At 39.0% G+C, this 21,418-nt stretch overlaps 2 protein-coding genes across 3 annotated transcripts; one reads left to right on the top strand and one right to left on the bottom strand.

Moving 5' to 3' along the window:
• Positions 1-832: 832 nt before the first annotated feature.
• On the top strand, positions 833-3,006 carry LOC122668329 (flavonoid 3'-monooxygenase CYP75B137-like). The gene is made up of 2 exons (XM_043864913.1): positions 833-1,741; positions 2,360-3,006. The coding sequence occupies exons 1-2, from the start codon at positions 833-835 to the stop codon at positions 2,984-2,986; spliced, it is 1,536 nt and encodes a 511-aa protein (XP_043720848.1). The 3' UTR covers positions 2,987-3,006.
• A 1,929-nt stretch (positions 3,007-4,935) lies between these two features.
• LOC122667748 (translation initiation factor eIF-2B subunit delta-like) lies at positions 4,936-21,082 on the bottom strand. Of its 2 annotated transcripts, XM_043864153.1 has the most exons (8): positions 20,795-21,082; positions 20,334-20,749; positions 18,994-19,122; positions 8,046-8,416; positions 6,947-7,691; positions 6,756-6,852; positions 6,606-6,660; positions 4,936-5,078 (listed from the first exon to the last, which is right to left on the bottom strand). In XM_043864153.1, the coding sequence occupies exons 1-8, from the start codon at positions 20,890-20,892 to the stop codon at positions 4,980-4,982; spliced, it is 2,010 nt and encodes a 669-aa protein (XP_043720088.1). In that variant the 5' UTR covers positions 20,893-21,082; the 3' UTR covers positions 4,936-4,979. The 2 variants fall into 2 exon arrangements, with proteins under 2 accessions (XP_043720088.1, XP_043720087.1); XM_043864152.1 differs by having other exon boundaries at positions 20,334-21,082.
• Positions 21,083-21,418: the final 336 nt, after the last annotated feature.

Genomic DNA, 21,418 nt, shown 5'->3' with positions numbered 1-21,418 from the left:
TCATAATTTGCAGCATGTTCCTAATCATAGCTTAAGATTGCCATGTTGTTTTCATATTTTTATTTTTCATATATTTGTTTTACATTCAATATATTAACCAACTGCATACATTGGACATAGAGGTGAGTCATTCTTGTTCTTCATTTTTTGTATAATTTCCTTAATGATGCATATTAGTTTGAATTTGTTTATCATACCTATGGTTGAAGTTTGATTTAACTAAATAGACTGAGGTACCTAACACCTTCGTCGGATGGCAATATCAGATGATAGAAAGAAAAAAAAAATTCCAAACAATAGGAACGCTTTCCAATTGATTTAAACATAAACATCTTTTCCCTCCTTCGATTGTGGCAAAAATTAAATTAATTATTGGATCAAATTATCCTTCACCCACTATTATATCTATGTGAAAACTCTCTTGTCTTGTACGTTATTGCCATGGACGAGAAGTTCAACGTAAGAGAAGAGGAACGTGCAATGCGCACATGGCTATGTTTTGGAAACTGTGTAAGCTAGTGATGCTTATCTTGTTTTTCTTTTTTTTAATTCCAACCACTGTAGTAGCCACGCTCCTGTGCATCCGGGCAGTCGGACTGCATGTGTAGCACTAGATTCAAGACAGTGCGTTTTGATCGCCTGATCCTGCCAAATGCCTTGTTTAAGCAGGGGTAAGGTGGTCAAAACATAGCGCTTTGAATCTGACGCTGTACATGCAGCCCGATTACCCGGATGCACAGAATCTTTTTTGCGCTCACGCTCACGCTCAGTTCTATATTAACTCAAAAATCCATCTCTTTTCTTCATCTTAATTTAGAGTCTTCAGTTCATGATGAGTTGGTGGTATAATGCTCTTTTGATCGCTGTGCTTGTGGTTTCTTGGTGGGTGTTCAAGAGATGGAACAAACCAGCTGTAAGGCCACCATTACCACCAGGACCTAGAGGCTTACCTTTAATTGGAAACCTTCCATTCCTAGAAGCTGATCTCCACCGTTGCTTTGCCAAATTATCCCAAATCTATGGTCCCATCATGAAAATCCAATTGGGTCCCAAACTATGTGTAGTATTAACTTCACCTCCTTTAGCCAAACAAATCCTTAAAGATCAAGATTCAATATTTGCAAACCGTGATCCACCTCTTGTAGCTGCAACCATGACTTACGGTGGCATTGATATTGTGTGGAGCCCTCAAGGTCCACAATGGCGTATGATGCGTAAGGTCTTTTCTCATGAAATTATGAGTAACGAAAGCCTTCAAGCTTGTTACAGTCTTAGGCGACAAGAGGTTCAGAAAATGTTGAAAAAGGTGTATTCTAAGATTGGAAAACCTATTAATATTGGTGAGGTTGTGTTCCTCACAATGCTTTACTTGGTTATGAGCATGTTGTGGGGTGACACATTACAAAGAGATGAGATGATTAGAATTGGGGGAGAGATCCGAAAGGTGATGCGTGAAATGATTGGATTGGTAATGAAACCTAACATTTCAGATTTCTTTCCAATTCTTGCTTCACTTGATTTACAAGGGATTGAAAGAAAAGGGAAGAAGGTGTCGTCACGGTTGGATCAGATCATTGATTCCGTTATAAACCAACGGCTTCAAATGGATAAGGAAGAAGGTGATCAAGGAGCTTATGAAAAGAAAGAAAGAAAGGATTTTCTACAGTTCCTCTTGGACCTTAAGGAGAGAGATGGCGAAGAATCATTCTTGACCAAGATACAACTTAAGGCTTTGCTACAGGTATTTCTCTCTCTCTCTCTCTCTCTCTCTCTCTCTCTTCTCTTACATTTTAATCCTTTAAGGGAACTTTGGGTGTCTTAGACTATTTGGTGGACCATTTTATTCAGCAGTGTCACAACCTACTTTAAATAGTCACATTTAAACACCCCCATCCCTGTTGGGGTACGATGTCTTGTATTCTATTGCTTGGTTTGTGGGTTGATTCTGAAGAGTCATTAAGAAGCTAAAGGCTTTGAGGCCCACTTACGCGTTAATCTACTGTTTTGACGGGACTTCTGCGAATCAGCAGGTCCATGCAGGCCTAAGGAAAATTTTTTAAGTACTATATGGGTATTTCAATAAAATTAAAATTCCTACATAGGATTTTGCTATAAATATATTGCGAGGGTTCTTTCTCTGTAACACAATCTGAGAGAGGCGTAAGGACGAACGGTTGTAACCCTATTCTGCATTGATAGTGAAACAGATCTCATCTCAACATGGACGTAGGCAATTTCGCCGAACTACGTAAATCCTTGTGTTCATTGTGTGATTGTTGTTTGCAATTTCCATTCAATTCTATATATTATCATACATTTTGACTAGAATATACTCCGCTATCTGTGGTTTCCTTGACAGGATATTATCGGAGCTGGGACAGATACAACATCAGTTATAGTAGAGTGGGCAATGGCAGAAATGATGCAATGTCCAGAGATAATGAGAAAAACCCAAGAAGAATTGAAGCAAGTAGTTGGGTTGGACAACATAGTAGAAGAGTCTCACTTGCCCAAATTGTCATATTTAAATGCGTTGGTGAAAGAGTCTCTCAGGTTACACCCACCCCTCCCACTCATGGTCTCGCATTGCCCAAGTCAATCTTGCATAGTAGGAGGGTATACCATTCCGAAAGGTACTAATGTCTTTGTAAATGTGTGGGCAATGCATAGGGACCCTAATGAATGGGAGAATCCCTTAACATTCTCACCTGAGAGGTTCTTAAGTGATGGTAACAACTATGATTACAAAGGAAACAACTTCAATTACCTTCCTTTTGGCTCTGGAAGAAGGATGTGTGCAGGAATCCCCCTAGTAGAAAAGATGTCGGTTTATGTCTTAGCTTCTCTTTTGCATTCATTCAAGTGGCAATTACCTGATGATGTAAAGCTTGATCTCTCAGAAGAATTTGGGATTGTTTTGAAGAAAACAACACCACTTGTTATCACCCCAACTCCAAGATTATCCAATGTAAAGCTCTACTCTTGAAAATGGAGGATTATCTATTGACTCTATATATTGTATGAAACTGTCTATTGGATATGTGTGTCCATCAAATCCATTTAAATGGTTTAAAGAGTATTAATTTGCATTTAAAAATTTATGCCATAATGTGTCCTAAGCTTTTACCTTATATTGTTCGCAACTAGGGACAAAATAGAGTGTTTGTTTACATGGTTGTTGCATTGCGTGTTCTGGCAAATCATGATTCCAAATACAAATGCAAGTGTGCTCATATATGTGTATATCGACAATGATCATTTGAGAAACTTGTATGGATACTTTCAGTTATTTATGAATCAGGGTTATCTATGATAGTTGTATGGCCCCTAGACCTGAGAGATCCTTACCGTTGCAACCAGACAATTGTGTGTTTAGATGTACGTTAGATTCACTGTAATTGTCTATTAATGGAAGAGATGCTCAGCATGGAATCCACTTTCCGAATAAAATGAATATTTTAAGAAGAGATGCTTGAACATGATTAGACGAAATTTCAAACCTAATGGCAATGTTGTAAATAGTTTGCAAATGATTTACAATATTATTATTTATAAATAATAATATTTTAAACTATTTTCAAAAACCAAAATTTGATATCCAATCAACAATCCAGATTCTCTAGTAATTTATTCCATGCCCTTAGGTCTTTCATGAGATATTATTAAATGGAGGGACGAAATCATAGTTAATTATTATATCCATCTTAAAGTGTACTTATGAGTAAATAGTTTGTATTTCCTAGATTAGATTGTACACATAAATAAATACTTCTGTTTTCTATGATGAGTAATGACTTACACAAGGATGCCTAGGTATGATCACCATATAGGATCCCACCATTTGGAATTACATCCTTACAGAGGTATTGGGATATAGTTATAAATAACCAGCACAACAAGACAGAGGTATACATTCCATTGATGGTTTTGAGAAAACCCTAACAGTGACTCTCTCTCTCTCCTCCATTGTTAGTGACTGCTAGGATTTCGACCATATAATGAGATGAAGGATTCCACTGAAAGAAATATGCATTTACATGTTGATGGAATAAAACTTTTTTAGAGGTATTTGTATTTCTAGCTTGATGTGATTTGTGTAATCAATCACATAACCTGAACACAATACAATACCAAGAATGTTTCACCATACTAAAACTAAACCCCAGGCCGAATACGTTTGTCTTCCATGCAGTATTCCATAGAGGTCAGGCATTGTAGAATAGAACTGAACCATTTTTTTCTTGAGGATGATTTGGGTTTTGATGAAAAGCTAGAATTTGCTTTTTTCACTACTTGGTTAAAACTAAATAGAAATAGAGGTGGTGTGAATCCATTTTTCGCTCCACTTCAAAACTTGGGGATTTTAATACCACATTTACAGTCCAAAGACAGACACTCTGTAACGAGTAAACATTTTAATTTGGAATAACATCAGACAACAACTTTCTACAAAAAGAAAGAGCCACTACGAAAAGGAGAACAAATCACTCTATTCTACATAGCGAGGTAACATTAACAACGACAAAACTTGAACATATCAATCTTTACAGGTCTTAATGGCCACAGACATGCTCAACAGTACACAATAAACCTAGATTTGACGAATGATGAACCGCAAATTGATTTCCTTCTTTAAGGTACATCTTTGCAACAGTTACCTTGGTAAGGGCCTGCTATCTTGGGAGGGTGTAAAGGTGCCTTCAGTTGGCAGTCTCTGCTCAGAACTGAGGGTTGGATTGACTTTAGAATTCATATCTAATAGCAGTCATCTACAGATTTGGTTCCAAACCAATTGCAACCATTCTCACAATCCTCATATTTCTGCTACACTATTCTTAATTGCTCCAACAGTTGGCCATAAAAATCACTAGAAAATTTTGAGGGCCATGCATCATGACTCCAAAGGGAAAAAATAAGGGCTGTAAGATGAATTCCAGTAAAGGGGGGGGGGGGGGGGGAAGAGAAACAAAAAATATATATCATTCTTCTCTAATGGAATGGGCCATGCTGGGCCCCTCTATCCATAAGCATTCTCTTCGGTATTCTCGCACAATTGCAGGGACACTTGTGGTTGGGACCTGAAAGCACATGAACATTCAGAGCTAATTCAATGGCATACTCTCTACCAATATCAAAGGAATTAATGAACAAAGATAAAGAAATAAGTACCACCAAGAATTGAATTTCAGTCATAGGACAGAAATCCTTGAGAAATAAAAAAAGATGAGTAATACTTTTCTTACCAGTTACCACTGAACAGCAAGACAAACTACCATTGTTTGTCCCCCCCCCCCCCCCAGTCTGAGGAATGCCTAGAATTAATTTATTAAATCTGACCGCATGATATATGTAGCACCCTTGGATTGTCGGCATTATTATATTTCATTGTCCATCTCACCCATATGACCCAACACCCAGTGTTTGCCGCTGGTCTATTTTCAGCCTTTGAATCAGTAGAGGGCTGATATGGCAATCTAACTGAACATAGTAAGGAATGATTATATTGGAGCTGATTTGGGAATAGCTCTGATACATGATAAGCTACGAGAAAGACGTTTGAGGTGGCATGGCTATGTTCAACAAAGGCCTTTGAATACCCGAGTACGGAGGAGTGATTTGATTCAGATTGAAGGAACTAAAAAAGCCAAGGGCAGACCTAAAATGACTTTAGGAGAAGTGGTGAGGAAAGACATGCATAGCTTATGCCTTGTATCAAGTATGACCTCGAATAGAGCTGATTGAAGGGCAAGGATCCATGTAGCCGACCCCATTTAGTTGGGATAAGGCTGAGTTGTTGTTGTATAGATACAGGACCATGTTCAAAGCCAAAATCAATGTATGATTCAGCATGTATCTAACATTTTTACCCAAGTATCATCAGCTGTCCACATCATTACCGAAATTAACCTGTTCATTGTGCCACATAAAGTACTGCCCTTGGGATGACACTTCTAATATTCACCTGGAAAGCAAGGTAACTCTAAGAGGGAGGACACACCCTACCATACCATCTGCAAAACAGTATCCAAAAACACTGCCCCCACCCTGTTGACTGGGCCACACCTGATCCAGTAAGGGAGTTATACCAACTCTAACTAAAAGAGGCAGGGCAGAGCAGTGTAACTCGACCATTCCCTTCCTTGACAAATTCTATTTGAACATGAACTCCAGGAAAAACAGCCAGCCCTAAATTGAAGGGTGAAATCCGAAATCCAAATACAAAAGGAAAAAACATAACCCAAGTAGGCTTTCTGTATTTGGGTTCATACAGCCAAGGCATTGACTACTTTAGGTTCAAAATTGTAGTTAAATTTCAGAGGCCACTTTACAACCATCATCAAATTAGCTATTGCGGAGGATATCCTCCCATGCAATATTGAAGATAAATATTATGGCTAATGAATGCTCCATATCAGATTATTTCCAATACCAAGCTTGTAACCTTGTGCTCATGGCTTTGAACATTGGGAAAGCACAAACAGCAGGCAGTACTGACTATACAAGGCAATGGTAACAAAATAGTAAAAATGAACACATAGAAATGCATCACTTCCAGGTAAAGTCAAGCTGAAAACGTGTTGGTTTAAAATCACAATACAACTTACCATGCCATAATCTGTGATAATCATTGAAACATAATCTGAAGGTGTTACATCATACCTGTAAGTGTAAAATCAAGAAAAATGCAATCAAAATCAGCTGTTCAAAAATAAAGCCCATAAGAGTTATAGTATTTGATATCTAAGCACACTTACATAAGATTTAGAAGTTGAAGATTTTCATGACCAGTGCAATTATCCAAATAGTTCACATCATTTCTCCCATGAACTTTTGCAATGGCATCTGGATCACCTGCAAAAATAATGGTTGCACAAAACATGTGTAAAATAACATGAAGCAACTCAAATTAATGCTAAAAGCTAAAAATGTTTCATAGAAAACATACCTAGTTCATTAAAGCAAATCGAATCAAGTTGCACCCTTTCATGAAATTTATATGCTTCACAGCATACTAAAACTGGAACATGGAATGCATGAGCAACCATGGCCACACATGCAGTTCCAACCCTTGAGTAAACTGTTCCATTAGACAAAACTGAAGCAGCCCCAAGAAAAACCCTTGTGACTTCATGCATTATATAAGAAACAGCATTTATATGTGTATATGTACAGCTGATGCCCTTTGCCACCAACCTACGAAGTAATGCTTGTCCTTCAAGCTTTGGACGGGAGTCTATTACTACAACACGGAACTGTTTCCCCAGCTCATGGGCATACAATAGCATCATTTCAACAACACAGGATGAGCCATATATGAGAAGTACATCCCCATTCCTAATCTTTGTCACAGCATGCCTGACTATCACCTTGTCTGCAAGTATTATCTTCTCATTTATAAAACGATCTATATCTGCACAAAGGGTGGCTTTGGCTTCTGACTCGGAAAGCGTCAAAGGTAATTTGGCAATTAGATTCTTCAAAACTCTAATTGCATTTCCCATGCTAATTGAAAGGGGCCTGCATTCTATAAAAAATGAAACGTAACTACTGATTTTTGCAGTCAAATCTCTATTTAAACTTTTTTCCATAGGTGTGGAGTAGTCTCTAATGGCTTCTTTGAAAGCTTGGAGCATTGCAATACAACGGGCATTACCACCAGATATATCTCCAGATAAATACTGTAATCCAACCTGATAATAATTAATAGACTAAATATTAGATGAGAATATTACGAACAAGCAATTTTAATATCACTAACATCATGATCTGGAATTAACACGACAAATCCAAAACCACATCTGAATTTGAAATTTTAAAAGACAGATATCATCCTCCAATTTTTCACTATATCATGCTGTGAGAACTCAGAACTATCTTGGAGAACCAGCAAGAAGAAAAGAGGTATAGAACTAAAAATACAAGAAATACAAAAGAAAAACCATCCTGGAAATTGAGCGGTGATGTCTGAAGTTACTGGTATATGGTTGTGCACACATGATAAAAGAATCTACATTGACATTTCCACTGAGTTGCTTACCAAGTACCTTGTAAATAGCAGGATGCATCGGATCAAGTAGGAAAAACTTTGACTCAAGATCAGGAAGTTGAGTTCCATGCTCATACTGAGGCAAGTGCCTAAACAACTGAACTCTGTTCCTAACTTCAGTTTGTTTGACTACTGCACGCCTCTTAGCCTTTTCAACCCGTTGCTTGTCATCAAATTGCATGCGTGGAGGAGGAACATCTTTCTTCCTATCTTTTTCTGGCGGGCGATCACCTCCTTTCTTCTCTGAAGCTGCAACAGACGATGTTCCAGTAGTAACATCTTTCTTTTGTGAAGCCTTCACAGCTTTAGATGGTTTTACATTCATTGCAGTTGGCTCTCCAGAAGTAGTAGCTGTTTTATTTCCTTCAGCTACATCAAAAGAAAGCAACGTATAAAAAATTGTCAGACAATTCATAGCAGCATGCCAGAACATATGAAAATTGAGCAAAGCTGAACAATAATGAATGGTAGAGATGACAAGAACCAAGAACAGACACTTCACTAAACACTAAACAAAATGCAAGCATCAAACGTGCATTTCACAAGTTTAAAAGGCGTCTAAAATTATAATACGGGTGCAGATAATGTCATGAAGGGTAGTGAAGTTCATCAAGCATGCATAACTCTTTGTCCCTTAAGGTTACTCTATATTTCACATGGGGTTAAAACATGTAATTTCACCCCCAAAGTTCACTTAGGCGTCTAATAATATAACAGAGGGTCATAGAGAGTAAATTTGTAAAATTGTGATCAATTTGATGGGAATTTGGTGAAGTCAAGTTGGAAGAAGGAACTGTCTTGTTCCCTCTTAGTTTTATGTTTCATTCTCTTTCAGGGAATCATCATGATAGGGTATCACCAAAGAAAGGCTTGTCCGACTACTGAGTGGGTACTGTCGGAGAATGTGGCAAAATTGACAATAAATCCGTCTGGCACATTCAACTAAGAAAGGAGAATTTGTATACGACTTGGATTTGAAAGCTGCTGCTCTTCATTTTCAGACATGTACCAAATTCCTCATTCAACCAATGCTAAGACATTCTAGTTTATTAATATTCAGATATATGGCCAGTGAAAGAGAGGATTATGAAGCATCTATTCACCCAGCTCATAGATAATAGGGTACATGATAAAGATTTGTGGAGTTGAGACATAGCCAGCCTCTAATGGCAAATCTGGGTCCTGTGACAGTGAAATAAAACTCATTAGGATAGTTTGGGCACCTTTTATATCATGAAATTTCATGTGAATCAGACCCACCATTCGATTAGTCCCAATACAGAGATTACCTGGCCAAAAATAAGTCTGGGTCATGAGATTCCAGAACTATCTTCCCAAACAAAGAAAAAAGGTAGGGCAATATAAGGCATCATTTCAACAAATCGGTCGTAGAAATGTGAAAAGAAAGACTTGTAAGAAGAAGCTCTATCATTCTTCAGGCCAAGACTGGTAGAACAACTTATTTGCCTCACTGACATCTTAAATGCCACATCATTTCTTGATCAAGGAATGGTAGAAGAACAGCAATTTTGTGAGACCAAGGTTGTGGAGACACAGGAACAATGCTTGGGTATTGAAAGAATCTCAGCCCAAAATCCATGTTAATCTCTTGGAATGAAAGGGAAGAAACCAAATCCCATGATGCTTGGGTTCTTCTTAGCTCTACATTTTGCATGTGAAATTACCTATAAAAAACTAGAGTCTTCTTTTTGAAAGAGTGGATGGTATAGTATGTGAAAACCGTAAGATACCCCCATTGGTTACTGTACTGTCAAGCTCACAATGAGAATAAGAAATGCCCATGTACTGATGAAGATAAAACCTTTGTGAAAGTTCCCCCCCGCCCCCCCCCAAAAAAAATTTATTGAAGGCACGATGGGGGGAAAAATAAAGGGAACAGAACGGGAGTAGTATCAAACCTTAAAGGCACTTGGAAAAAAAAGACAACATATGAGTTAACAGCCTCATAATTTTAAATCATACCACTATAAGCAATTATTCGCAAATATCAAGAACTAAAAGAGAAGAAAATAAGGAACTACCTCTTATATTTCTTCTTAATACAGTAATGATTAATTATCAAGGAAAACTATGCTGCATGATCTTTCTAATGGCCAAAAGAACACTTTTTAACCCTGATTTTTTTAAGAATATTCAAATGATATTTTTCGTAGAGAAAAAAAGTACACGACAAGATGTACAATGGCCTGAGGTTCAACAAGCCTTGAACCTCGGACCTCAAGGTTGTACCTAGGATCAACAACCCCTTAAGGCTACAAAGAGGCTTGTGGCAACCTATGATTTGACTGGAATATGCCACATCAGCCTCTTCATGGCAGACTTGAAATCTGCTGCATCACAACAGCAAACTTTTAAATACTGACATTAAGTTATTAATAATTATGAAACTTATCATGTAGAAAGATTGAAGCTACTAATTTGCGATAATTCCAGCATCTAACTAACACAGTCATGCTTAAAAATGGCACCACATGGGCACATATATCTTTCAAGATTTCACGTTGCAACATTCATGCATTGAAGCCAGTGTTGCAACTTCTGCCAGCAAGACTTGATGCAGATTCATGGTTGACCTAATTCGAACCCGGGAACCCAAACAAAGATGAACTGGGTCCAAACCTTGTTCGGGTTCAGTAGGATATTTAGGATTTATTTCAATTTTGGAATAATCAAGTAATCTTTTTTTATTAAAAAAAAAAAAGGGTAGATTATGTAGGAATTATTTCCTAGTTTCTTATTTTAGTTGGATTTTTATTTTTATGCAAAGGAGTTTCCTGTAGGAGATTAGAATGAATTGAAAGAAACATTGAGCTGTCTGTTGTGGTGTTGCGTGGGTTGTTGGCCAGTAGCGAGTTGTTATTTCTTCATTCTCTCATCTTTTCTTCGTCTTCTTCCCTTCTTTCTTTTCCCTCTGATTCTGGATTCTCCTCCCGTACCACTTCTTCCTTTCTTCTATTTTGTTGTTCTGTTTTGCTCCCTCTGTTCTGGAATACCACATGTTCAGAAAGAGAAAAGTCGAACTTCTTCAGTTCTTCACTAATCAGTTCAACACTCTAGGGTGTGAATCTATGCCTTTGGGCGACCGACCCTGCAAAGCCCTAGACTGGATTCTTGCTGGAGCTGTGAGGTATCGACTGGAGAACAGAATTGGTTTCATCTATATAGCCAGGTTCAGTTTGCAGCAAATAAATTATTCTCATACGTGATCTCTTTGGCCTGTTGTTGGTAGTTCTTAAGAGGGTTAGGACTTACAAACTTGTGTCTAAAATTTCTGATCAAACGGCACTCTATTGAGTGAGCTTCATCCATCGAAATCAAGAGAGATCTCCGCTGGTTTCTAATGGTGTTCTAAGGTTGAAGATAAGTTCCTTTCCCTTCTCACGATATATTATTTTAACCCTTATCCCCATAGAACCCTTTCTCCCATCTTTTATTCCCATTAAATCTTATTTCCTTATTCTTCTTACCCTTCCCATTCAAACATGCTTTCCCCATTTACTTGTTTTCTTTGTGGCCTTGACTTTCACTAAATTACAGCACTGCCACTACTGGCATTATTTGTATTTTCACTTTTCATTTTCTATTTATCAAGTGCAGGACAGTGATACAATTTACAGATACGCTATTATTCATAACACTTGATTTGTTTAGTGTTTGGGTGGGCCCAATAGCGATCCCAACCAGGTTTCAAAATCCCAGATTGCACCAAGACTATGTTGAGAGCAAGCAAAGGATCACACCAATTTTGGGCCTGACATCAGAGTCTAGATTAACATACTCACCCATACTCAAAAGCATGTATACATGTATAAAATACATTAATTCTAAGGATACAAATTAGCCTACAGCAAAACTGTTACAAATCCGTGCCTAGCAAGGCTCAGCCTGAACACAAGAATTTGAGTCATTAAGGTGCATGGCTCAGGATGAGTGATCAAGGTTCAGGTCCACACTGTTGTTGTCATTGTTGTCAACACAGTAGGTCATGAGGATAAGTTGAACAGTGAGCATGTGTTTGTATTCTTGATGGTCAACACACTCACTCAGTTGAACCGAGATGCTTGAGCAGTGAGCTTGTGTTGGTATTCTTGATGGTCAATACACTCACTCAGTTGAGCCAAGATGCTTGAGCAGTGAGCTCGTGTTGGTATTCTTGATAGTCAATACACTCACTCAGTTGAGCCGAGATGCAGACATATGGATGGACAGTCTCAAAACGAGCAGAGTTACCACAGCTGGAAGCTTACGGAAGTATTGGTTGTCTATAGTCAATAGTGACAGTAGGCACCAGTTGAAGGCTGCAGTGAGCAGCTAGCTTGTAAATTGGCATGGCTAACATGCCTGGACAGTTGGCAAAGGCAGTGGAAGGTGGCTTTTGCAACTGAACAGTTGATTTGGCATTGTGAGCAATCTTTAAAGCTGATTTGAGTTGTGGTGTACAAAGGCAATCAGATTATAGCAAGACATGAAAGTCTTATGGCCAAAGCAGAGCAGAGTGGCAGCTAGGCTGACAGGCTTGATGGTTGACAGTTAGCAGTGGCAGTTGATATTTGCATCTGGCAAGCTAGGCTTGCACAGTGAGCTGACATGGGCAGGAAGATCTTGAGATAGCCAGACCAAAGTAGAGCGGCATCACTAGAAGGCCAATGGTGTAGTTGTGAAGACCATTGAGCTCACTTGGAGTCAAGCTGGATCATTGACAGCTGACGTTGTCTGTGAGTAGTTAAGCTTGCATTGTGAGCTTTCCAATGCTCTGTGTGGAGTTGTGAGTATGATTGCTATGGTAGTTGACATCATAGAACTAAAACTCGCGAGATCTCGACGAGTTTCTCGGTTTTTCAAGACCTCGAGATGAGATCTCATGCAATACGAAAAACTATCCCATCTCAGCGAGATCTCGGGTCAAGATCTCGACCCAAAGTCAAGCATTTAAGTTTCAGATCTCGATCCAAAGTCAAACATTTAAATCTGATTTATATTGAAGGAGTTATGTGCTGGTCAAACTTAATTTGGTGTGCGCGAATGCTGTCAAAATAGCTCAAAATGAAAATATTTTTTGGGCATCAAAACAAATGAATATTTTACCGCACTTTTGGTTTTTAGCAATGTTTTACCATATTAAGATTTATGGAATTTTTAGATTTGAGAAAAACCCCAACATTAGAAAGTTGAAAATTGCACCTACCGCCAAAAATCCAGTTTTTGTTCTTGAACTGGGGGGTTGACTTTTTTTCCTTTTGGATTTTTATTTTTTAACTATTTTTATTGGATTCAAATAGGGGGTGTTTGCTTATTTATGAATAATTCAGTAAATGTAATACAAAAACATTTACTTAAATGATATTAAGCATAAATAAGTGTTTGTCCTGGTTTATGGCATAAGTGTATGTCCTGGTTTCCCACTAAGTGAACTCCTATTTGGACTTTGAGTTTTCAAAATCTAATAGTGCCATTGTGTTTAAATGGCCCAAATTAGGCCGTGTACCAACTTTCATGACCAAACTAAGTCTAAAACCCACCGAAACCAGCCATCGAGTTAAAAAAAAAAAAAAATACCCCAACTCGTCGAGAACCCGCTGAGATCTCGACCCAACTCGGTTTTTGGCCAGGTCAAAACCTGTACTCGAGACGAGTTCTTGATCTATGGTTGGCATGAGGGAAAGCTTGAAGGTAAAGTGTAGTGATTTGTCGTGGCATTTTGCATGGTGCAGACCTCCATGAGAGTTTTGAGCTGTCTTCTAGGCAGAATCAGTTGATGCTCAAAACTAAAAAACCTCTTGCCCTATGAGTTAGCTTCCCAACGCCTCAAGAAGTGACCCAATCATAGTTCAGATGAGGGAGATATGATTTTGAATGTAGTTGTCACACATGATTTCCAAAAAGTTGTTTCTACACTGCAGCAAATTCATGGAATTGTTGAGTGTTTCTCCACTTGGATTCTTTAGAAGCCATAAACATGAGAACTGTTCATCTTTGGGTTAGCTTTCCAATGCTTCAAGGATCGTGACAATTCGAGTTCTGATGAATGAATTATAGCCTGGACAGTGGAGATGACACAGTGGTTCAGAACACTGTACATCTAGCAACTTCAAAGCTAGTTTGGAACCCTTCCATAAATTTTGGGTTGAAGTTCAACTAAAAGACCAGAATTGGGTCAATCCAAGTTCGGACAAGGAAGTTATGATCTCGAACATAGATGCAGCACATGATGTCCAGAACACCTGTTTTACACGTAATTGTGTTGAAGCTTAAAACATAAGAGTTGTAGATCTTTGATTCTTCTTTCCAATGCCACAAGAATCGGATCAATCTGACATCAGATGACAGAGATATGGCAGTTTTTCCGACAGGGGGCAGAAGGTGGCCGTACCAAGGAGCGAAAATGAAGCTCGTTTTTTGCTTCTAAACACGGGATTTCAAAAATAGATAGAGAACCTTTTGGACAGACATAATAGGAAGAAGAAGTGGAGAGAAGATAAGATAGAGAAGAAGAAGGAGCTTCCATGTGCAAATCCTTTGCTACCTACCACTCTTGAGTTCTAAATGATCTATTGAAGGCAAGAAGATTGGTGGTTGAAGAAATTATTGAAGACCTAGCAAGGGTTTGAGAAGATTGAGAAGAAACGAAGAAGAACAAATGTTTGTGAGAAGAAAAAGGAAAAGAAAGAAGACAGAGGAATGCTTTAGTGATTGGAGAATCCCAGTTGACAGCATGTCCGGAGGTTACCCAGATAACCCTTTTAGCAAATTCTCTTTGTATTGTATTTACTTGTAGTCTATTGGGTGTGATTTGTATATGGTGTGAGCTTGTAACTAGGGCATTTCATATAAGCCCATTATTTTTGTATTCTTGAGCTATCAAGTGGGTGCTTGATAGCTGGGGGGTTGGAGCTCCCGTATAGTGGGTGCTACACGGAGGAAGGGGTTAGTGTGATACAAACTTGTATTGTGCACTATACAGAGGTGAGATTAGGCCATTTTTTCCACCGTGGATGTAGGCACACAGCTGAACCACGTATATCTCTGTAGTGTGTGCTAGTGTATTGCATTGTTATATTATATGCTGCAGGATGGTTTGAGGATGATGGGATACTTGATGTGTGGCTGGTGATAGCCCCAGCTGGTGATAATCGTATATGTATGTGTATGTGTTTGCTGTTAGGTGGTATGTGATTTGTGAATGTTGCATGGGTCGTGTGGTTGTGAACTGCCAGTGAAAGTCATCACCTGAAGACTGTGAGGTTTGAGGGATTCATTTTGGACATTACAGATTCAAACCCCCCCCCCCTCCTCAATGACCGTATCTCAGTCCAACACACAATAGTTAGCAAATTCAGCAAAAGTTCACAAATATTTGGCCAAACCAAACTTGGTAAATTCAGCAAAAGTTCACGAATTATTTGGCCAAACTGAACGTAGTGAATCAAGCAAAAGTTCAAGAATTATTTAGCCAAACCAAACTTAGTAAATTCAGCAAAAGTTTACAAATTATTTGGCCAAACTGCACTTCCCAAATTAAATTCTCCAAATCCTAATTGCATTCAAAGATTTGGAGAAGTTCACGGACTTTTTATTTCCATGAATAATTCAGAAATGTTAAACTTGGTCTGTTAAAACAGGTTACTTGCAAATGCAAAAAAATAAAAGGGTAATGCTTCACATAATAACCATTTGTTACATAAGCCATTTCACAATCCGCACCTGACTACAAAATTATAAAGGCAGGTACCTTGGGATGCAGGGCTGAAACTGTCATTTCATTAATCAGCAAAGCCTTCCCTACTTAAGTAGAATAATAATATTTGTACTGATGTAGATAAGTCACTTATAGGGCTTATTTTAGTGGAAATAAGCCTTGGGATGGGTTATGTATGCATTGGGCCTTTAATTCTACGTGTTTATTTTGTAATTGGCCAATTTAATAAACCTAAAATATGGGTAGAAAGTAGGAAAACGGGATTTACTTCATTAGTTTAGTTAGAGTCCTATTTCGAGTTTGTTTCTTTATTATTTCACTTTCCTAGTCAATTTAGGATACCTTATTAGTTAAGGATTGGGTTAGGCCTTTTCTTTTTAATGTCCAAGTCTATTTCTGAGTCTTCTATATAAGTTTGTAAGGGAGGCCAACATTGTACACGAATTTGAATAATAGAAAAGTTTGCTTATGCAATGTTGAAATCCAGAGACAGGATAGGTGAGAGGCCTAAAGTGAGATACCCATTCCCTTCCCCCATCCCCTTCCATCGGTTTTAGGTTTTAAGCCCTAAATCTGACCAATCGACTTCAAGGGTTCTGTAGCTGCTGGGAGTTTTCTTCTGTGAGGTATTTTCATCAATATTTTGGAGTTACATTCATTATGTCATTGCTGCCAAGGGCCACCTTCATCAGCCGAACCAGTAGGAACAACCCCACCATTGATCCAAGAGAATCTAGGGTTTTCCCAAAACACTAAAAGCTGTTCGATCTCTGTTTTCTTTCTGTTCTGATTGATTTCTTCTATTTGGGGATAATTTCTACTTAGAAGAAGATTATTCAGCCTATTTGCAGCTTCAACAGGTTACTAATTTGTGGGATTATATTGATTACTTCTCTTGTTCACTTACGGTTACCAATTTGAGATCCCATCGTTCTCTTTCTTGTTCACTGGAGGTTTCCTATTTGATCCTGCCTGGGATTAGACCTATTCTGGCTCTAGTCTTACATTATGTACAATGGCCGCAAATTGAGAATTTTCCAATTACCAAAAAGCTAACACCTTCTTTCCTCTCGTTTGTGCACATCTCCATCCTCACCTCCTCCCTTCATGGTCTAGTGGCGGGTCTTGGCAGACAATATTAGATTGAACCAAGCAGCCCAAAACCATTTCCTCTTCGACTTGATGCAGCGATGAGGTTTTCATATGTCAGCAAACAATAAGCCTCGAAGAGTTCAGATCAGGCAAGAAAATACCACTAAAATCCGCCTCTAAGTTCTGGTAAAACTAAAAGGGGACATCGCTGCAACCAAAACTTCCTTCAGGCCACTTATGGCTCTCCCTCGTGTGTAGAGTTTCCCGATAGAAGGGATATCATTTGGGAAGGGCTGCAGACACTGGGAAATGGTGAATATGGAATAACTGAAATTAGGAATAGGGTTTTCCAACAATCACCTAGAAGATTTGTCACACCAACACATGGGCACTCAGGACCCTGCTAATTGACTGTCTCAATCTCCTAAACAGGCCATGGGACAGGCAAGTCAACCATATTAACCATGAGGCCACTTCAATTGCAGATGGGCTTGCTCATCTCACTTCTAGTGGCTCCATTGAAGCCCAATGTTTTGCATCTCCACCCCTGAACACACTGGCTCTCCTATACAAGAAAGAAAGAAAGGGGTAGCAGGGCCAAGCTTGGTTAATGTCTACATGCTGGTCCAGCCTTCATGTTTTTGGTTGATCATTTTGGTCTTGCCATTGGAGTGTCTATCTTATTATTCTCACCAACATTTATTGGCTGCGAGTCGTAGAGTCTTCTACAGCAGTTTTCATGTCCGTCTTGGGGTTGCTTTGGGGGTGTCTAAGTTTTGTCCTTGTTTTCTCTGTTCGCTCTAAGTCACAAACATTGCAAAGGACTCTTGTACAGTTCTTTGGACACATCAGGGCTTTGTAAACTGAGTTGACAATCAATGAAGTAAGTGTTTCCGGACTACTGTACAGTTCTTTGAACCCAAAAATCTTTGTTATGTGAAGATTTCCCCAAAATAAAAACCACAGAATTACAGAAGCGTACATACAAAATCAAGAACTTCATTACTACGGTACTACCACTCCCCTTCACCTTCCTCCTTTCACTCCCCATACTCCTCCCCTGCTCAGCCAACCACACCATCAACAATAGTCCCGCAGCTGAACTTGAAAAAGGGTAGAAGCGGTTGCAGGAGTGTTTTGAAGTGATGAAGAAACAGGAAGCTGCACCACCTGCAACTTGGGGTCTCCACCACATAGGTTCACAGTTAAGGTGCTCAATCTTGGACTCTGCAGCACATGCAGGAACTGTGACTCCGAAGCACGTGCAGCCCTTCAATCTTCAGCCGCTCCTTACTCTCCCCCACCCCCCACACCTTATTTGTGTTGGCGCTTACAGAACAGGGGTTCCACTCCTTCCCCTTCATCATCCCTCGCCACCGCACCTTTTCTCTCTCCTCGAAAAAAGATGAAGGAGAACTAACTTTAATCCTTGTGTCTTTGTTGTTTCGTGCATGTAACAACTAGTTGTTTTGTATTTTATATGTTTTCATACTTGTATCAAATTTATTTACTGATTCTTATATATGTCGAGAATTTCACAATTTCATTTGAATTTTTAATAATAACGCATTCAGCATCCAAAAAATTCAGGCAAATCTAGGAAAATTAATTTATGTATATATTCAACCAGTTGCTAGAACTATAACAGCAATTAATGGACTAGCCAAACTTTCTAATGATTTATATTCCATTCCACCTATATAAAAGCCACTTCTTGGACCTGAATTTTTTAAGCAAAAAATTTCAATACGTGAATTAATTCACTCCCAATGGACCCAACCTTTTAACATAATCATCTTTTTTATCAAATTTTACCCTTTTCCCAAATTAGCAAAACGAATTAAACCCAAATTGAACAGTATCCTCATTATTCCTGAATCCAAACTTGCAAAATGTGATCCAGGTTATACAAATGGTTTCACTCAGATCTCCCCTAGCCCAAGGAGCTGTTCTTAAAGATAGGAAGGACCTGCCTCTCAATATAACTATTCTCCAAGAACTCTTGCAAATTCTTATCGGAGATCTATATGCACCAGAAATAATTGGCTACTCAACTAAACAATCACAAAATTAAAACAGTAATTTTCAAAGGAGGAAAATGGAAAAAAGAAGGAAAAAGGCAAAGAGCAAGCTGCACCTTTAGCAGCTGCTTTGGCAGCTCGTTGAGCCTCTTGAAGGGCACGCCTTTCAGCTTTTGATGTTTTCTCTTTCGAAGGTTTTGCCACTTGTTCGGTCTGTACTTCCACCAAGGGTCCTCCACTTTTGTCTGCAATAGTTTTTTTCTCTTTAGTTCATAAATGCAACTAACAGTCTCTGTATGCATGTGTGTGTATGCGTGTGTGTGTGTGTGTATGTGAATTTGGGAGAGAGAGAGAGAGAGAGAGAGAGAGACTCTATAATGAAGGTAGAAATTCCAAACCTAAACAGCATGGTAGACAAATTTAAAAAATAAATTATATGACGGGCTATATTTTATTATGTATAGATATCCTCTAAAAAAATAAGTTGATTTTCTCAAACATAAGTTATAACTCTAGTAAACAAGGGCATAAACTATTTCAGACACATACTTGCTCTCCAACTCAACTCCTGATGTATCTATCCAAAAAATAAAAACTGGACTCCTGAATTACATAGGGTTACAAGGAATACAGAAACTTTAACTATAACAGACAAAGGACATCCAAAATGAAAATTTTTTGACAATAGAATGAAGTACTAGCGGATAGGGTTAAATACTGGAACAGGAACTCTTCAATAATATAAAGTAACCATGTCACAAGAGAAAATTGATGGGCTTCTTTGAGAAACCACATACAACAGGCAAATGGAACATAAAAAAATCAGTCTACTTCAGATATTTTGGAATTCTTCCCTTGTAAACACATGCAGTGAGCAATTACTCAACATGTTCATTAATTGAAGAACAAGGTAACATACTTCACATGAACGTTTGACTTTAAGGACACAAGCTGGACATAAACATTACATGAGCTTAGGCACATTAACTATAGTCCTCTTTCAACTGCTTAGAATCCAGGTGTGGTGCATGATATTCCCCTTTATTATTGGGAAATGTATACCAGGAAGGCAGGAACACAGTTATCTACTAAGATGTTACCGATGTCAATTGAAGTGTGTTTATTTACTCTTACTCGAACTGCATTTTACAGTGACAACTTAAGAATCTGTCCTACATAATTCCTCTATTGTACAAGGTTCGTGGAATCCAAGCACCAAAAAAAAACCAAAGTCTTTCTCATCATAAGTCATGACTTCCACTTCTGTACAATCTGCTCAGTGCCTCAAACCCATCATATATTCACAATCTCACACATTCTTGAAAAGCCAAGCAAATAAAGGCCTTGGCCCAGTTGGGTTTCATTCTTTTCTTTCTCTAATTAAATACAAGAAGGGAAGGGAAAAAGAGGGGGGGGGGGGGGGTGGAAACTATAACACAAAGGAGAGTTTACATACCAGGAGGTATTTTCACCACTGTAGCAGTGGTCAGATTACTTGCTGGCAGAAAATTACTCGATTTCGTCGCAGTAGAATCGAACCCACCACCGGGAAAAGACGAAGCGAGCTTTCCAGGGTTTCCCCCAACAATCCAACCAGTGGAAGCATCCTCTTCAAAGAAATCCCCATCATCAAGCTTACTGGAAGGAGAAGGAGAGGTACCCAGAAGTGACTCAGAAGGGTTGTAGCTTCCAAGGGGCATGTCATCACCCATCGAAGTCCTACGAAGAGGCGACATGGGAACTTGAACTGGAACTGCACGAGACGAGTTGTGAAGAACCAAAGAAGATGAGAGGTTGTCAGAGGCGTGGCGAGGTGGGGGTATCATGACAGGGGAGAGAGAGTTGCCGGATGGCGAGATGTCGGAGACCGCCTGCGAGGATGGGGCGGCGGGGCCTGATTTGGTCCGATCAGGTGGTGGAGCGCCACCGGTGGAGGTGGCGGAGCCTAGGGTCACAAAGCCGACTTGCCGGACTTTGGGGTCGATGACCATTCTTGAAGTTCTGCGAGGTTCCATGAATGCAAGGAGGTAAAGAAGGGTTGAGAATTGAGGGTTTGGATGCTAAAGCAAGAATAACCTTTTTGATTGCATTGGAATTGATTCTGAGAATGAGAATCTCCGGTGGCTGAGCGACTGCTGATGGAAAACTGGAAATCAAATCTTCTCTTACTTAATGACCACCGTTGCTACTGAATTTGAATACTTTGAAGTTTGAGGTTCCAATATTCTTGTAAATTACACGAATGGAGAAAGGGTTTGAACAAAGTAAATAAACAAGCGAAGCAAGAGAATTTTCTTTCCGTGAGTGCAACTCCTACGCCAGCGAGGGTGGCCGATAGAAACACATGTGGAAGCATCAACACGGGCGGGATTTTTGCTTTTCATGGCGGCATAGCAATCATTTCGTAGTATATCAAGTCTAGGCGCAGGAGCTACACTCTTGGATAGAGTCCATTTACCCTCTAAAGAAAGGAGAAAGAACTTAAGAACCGCTAATAACTCGTCGCATGCGATGCGCACCCTCTGCCTCAAACACAAGGTT

Source organism: Telopea speciosissima, chromosome 7 (genome assembly GCF_018873765.1).
Source record: "Telopea speciosissima isolate NSW1024214 ecotype Mountain lineage chromosome 7, Tspe_v1, whole genome shotgun sequence".
NCBI lineage: Eukaryota > Viridiplantae > Streptophyta > Magnoliopsida > Proteales > Proteaceae > Telopea > Telopea speciosissima.
Note: the sequence above shows the minus strand (reverse complement) of the source record. Positions and strands in the feature narration are given on the sequence as shown.

Bases quoted from the DNA above. Each gene is read 5' to 3' on its own strand.
- LOC122668329 (XM_043864913.1), top strand. From the start codon at position 833: ATGAGTTGGTGGTATAATGCTCTTTTGATCGCTGTGCTTGTGGTTTCT. The intron at 1,742-2,359 runs GTATTTCTCTCT...TTTCCTTGACAG, and splicing joins AACTTAAGGCTTTGCTACAG to GATATTATCGGAGCTGGGAC.
- LOC122667748 (XM_043864152.1), bottom strand. From the start codon at position 20,892: ATGGAACCTCGCAGAACTTCAAGAATGGTCATCGACCCCAAAGTCCGG. The intron at 6,853-6,946 runs GTATGTTTTCTA...TTATTTTTGCAG, and splicing joins GATTTGCTTTAATGAACTAG to GTGATCCAGATGCCATTGCA. The intron at 6,661-6,755 runs GTAAGTGTGCTT...TTACACTTACAG, and splicing joins CTTCAACTTCTAAATCTTAT to GTATGATGTAACACCTTCAG.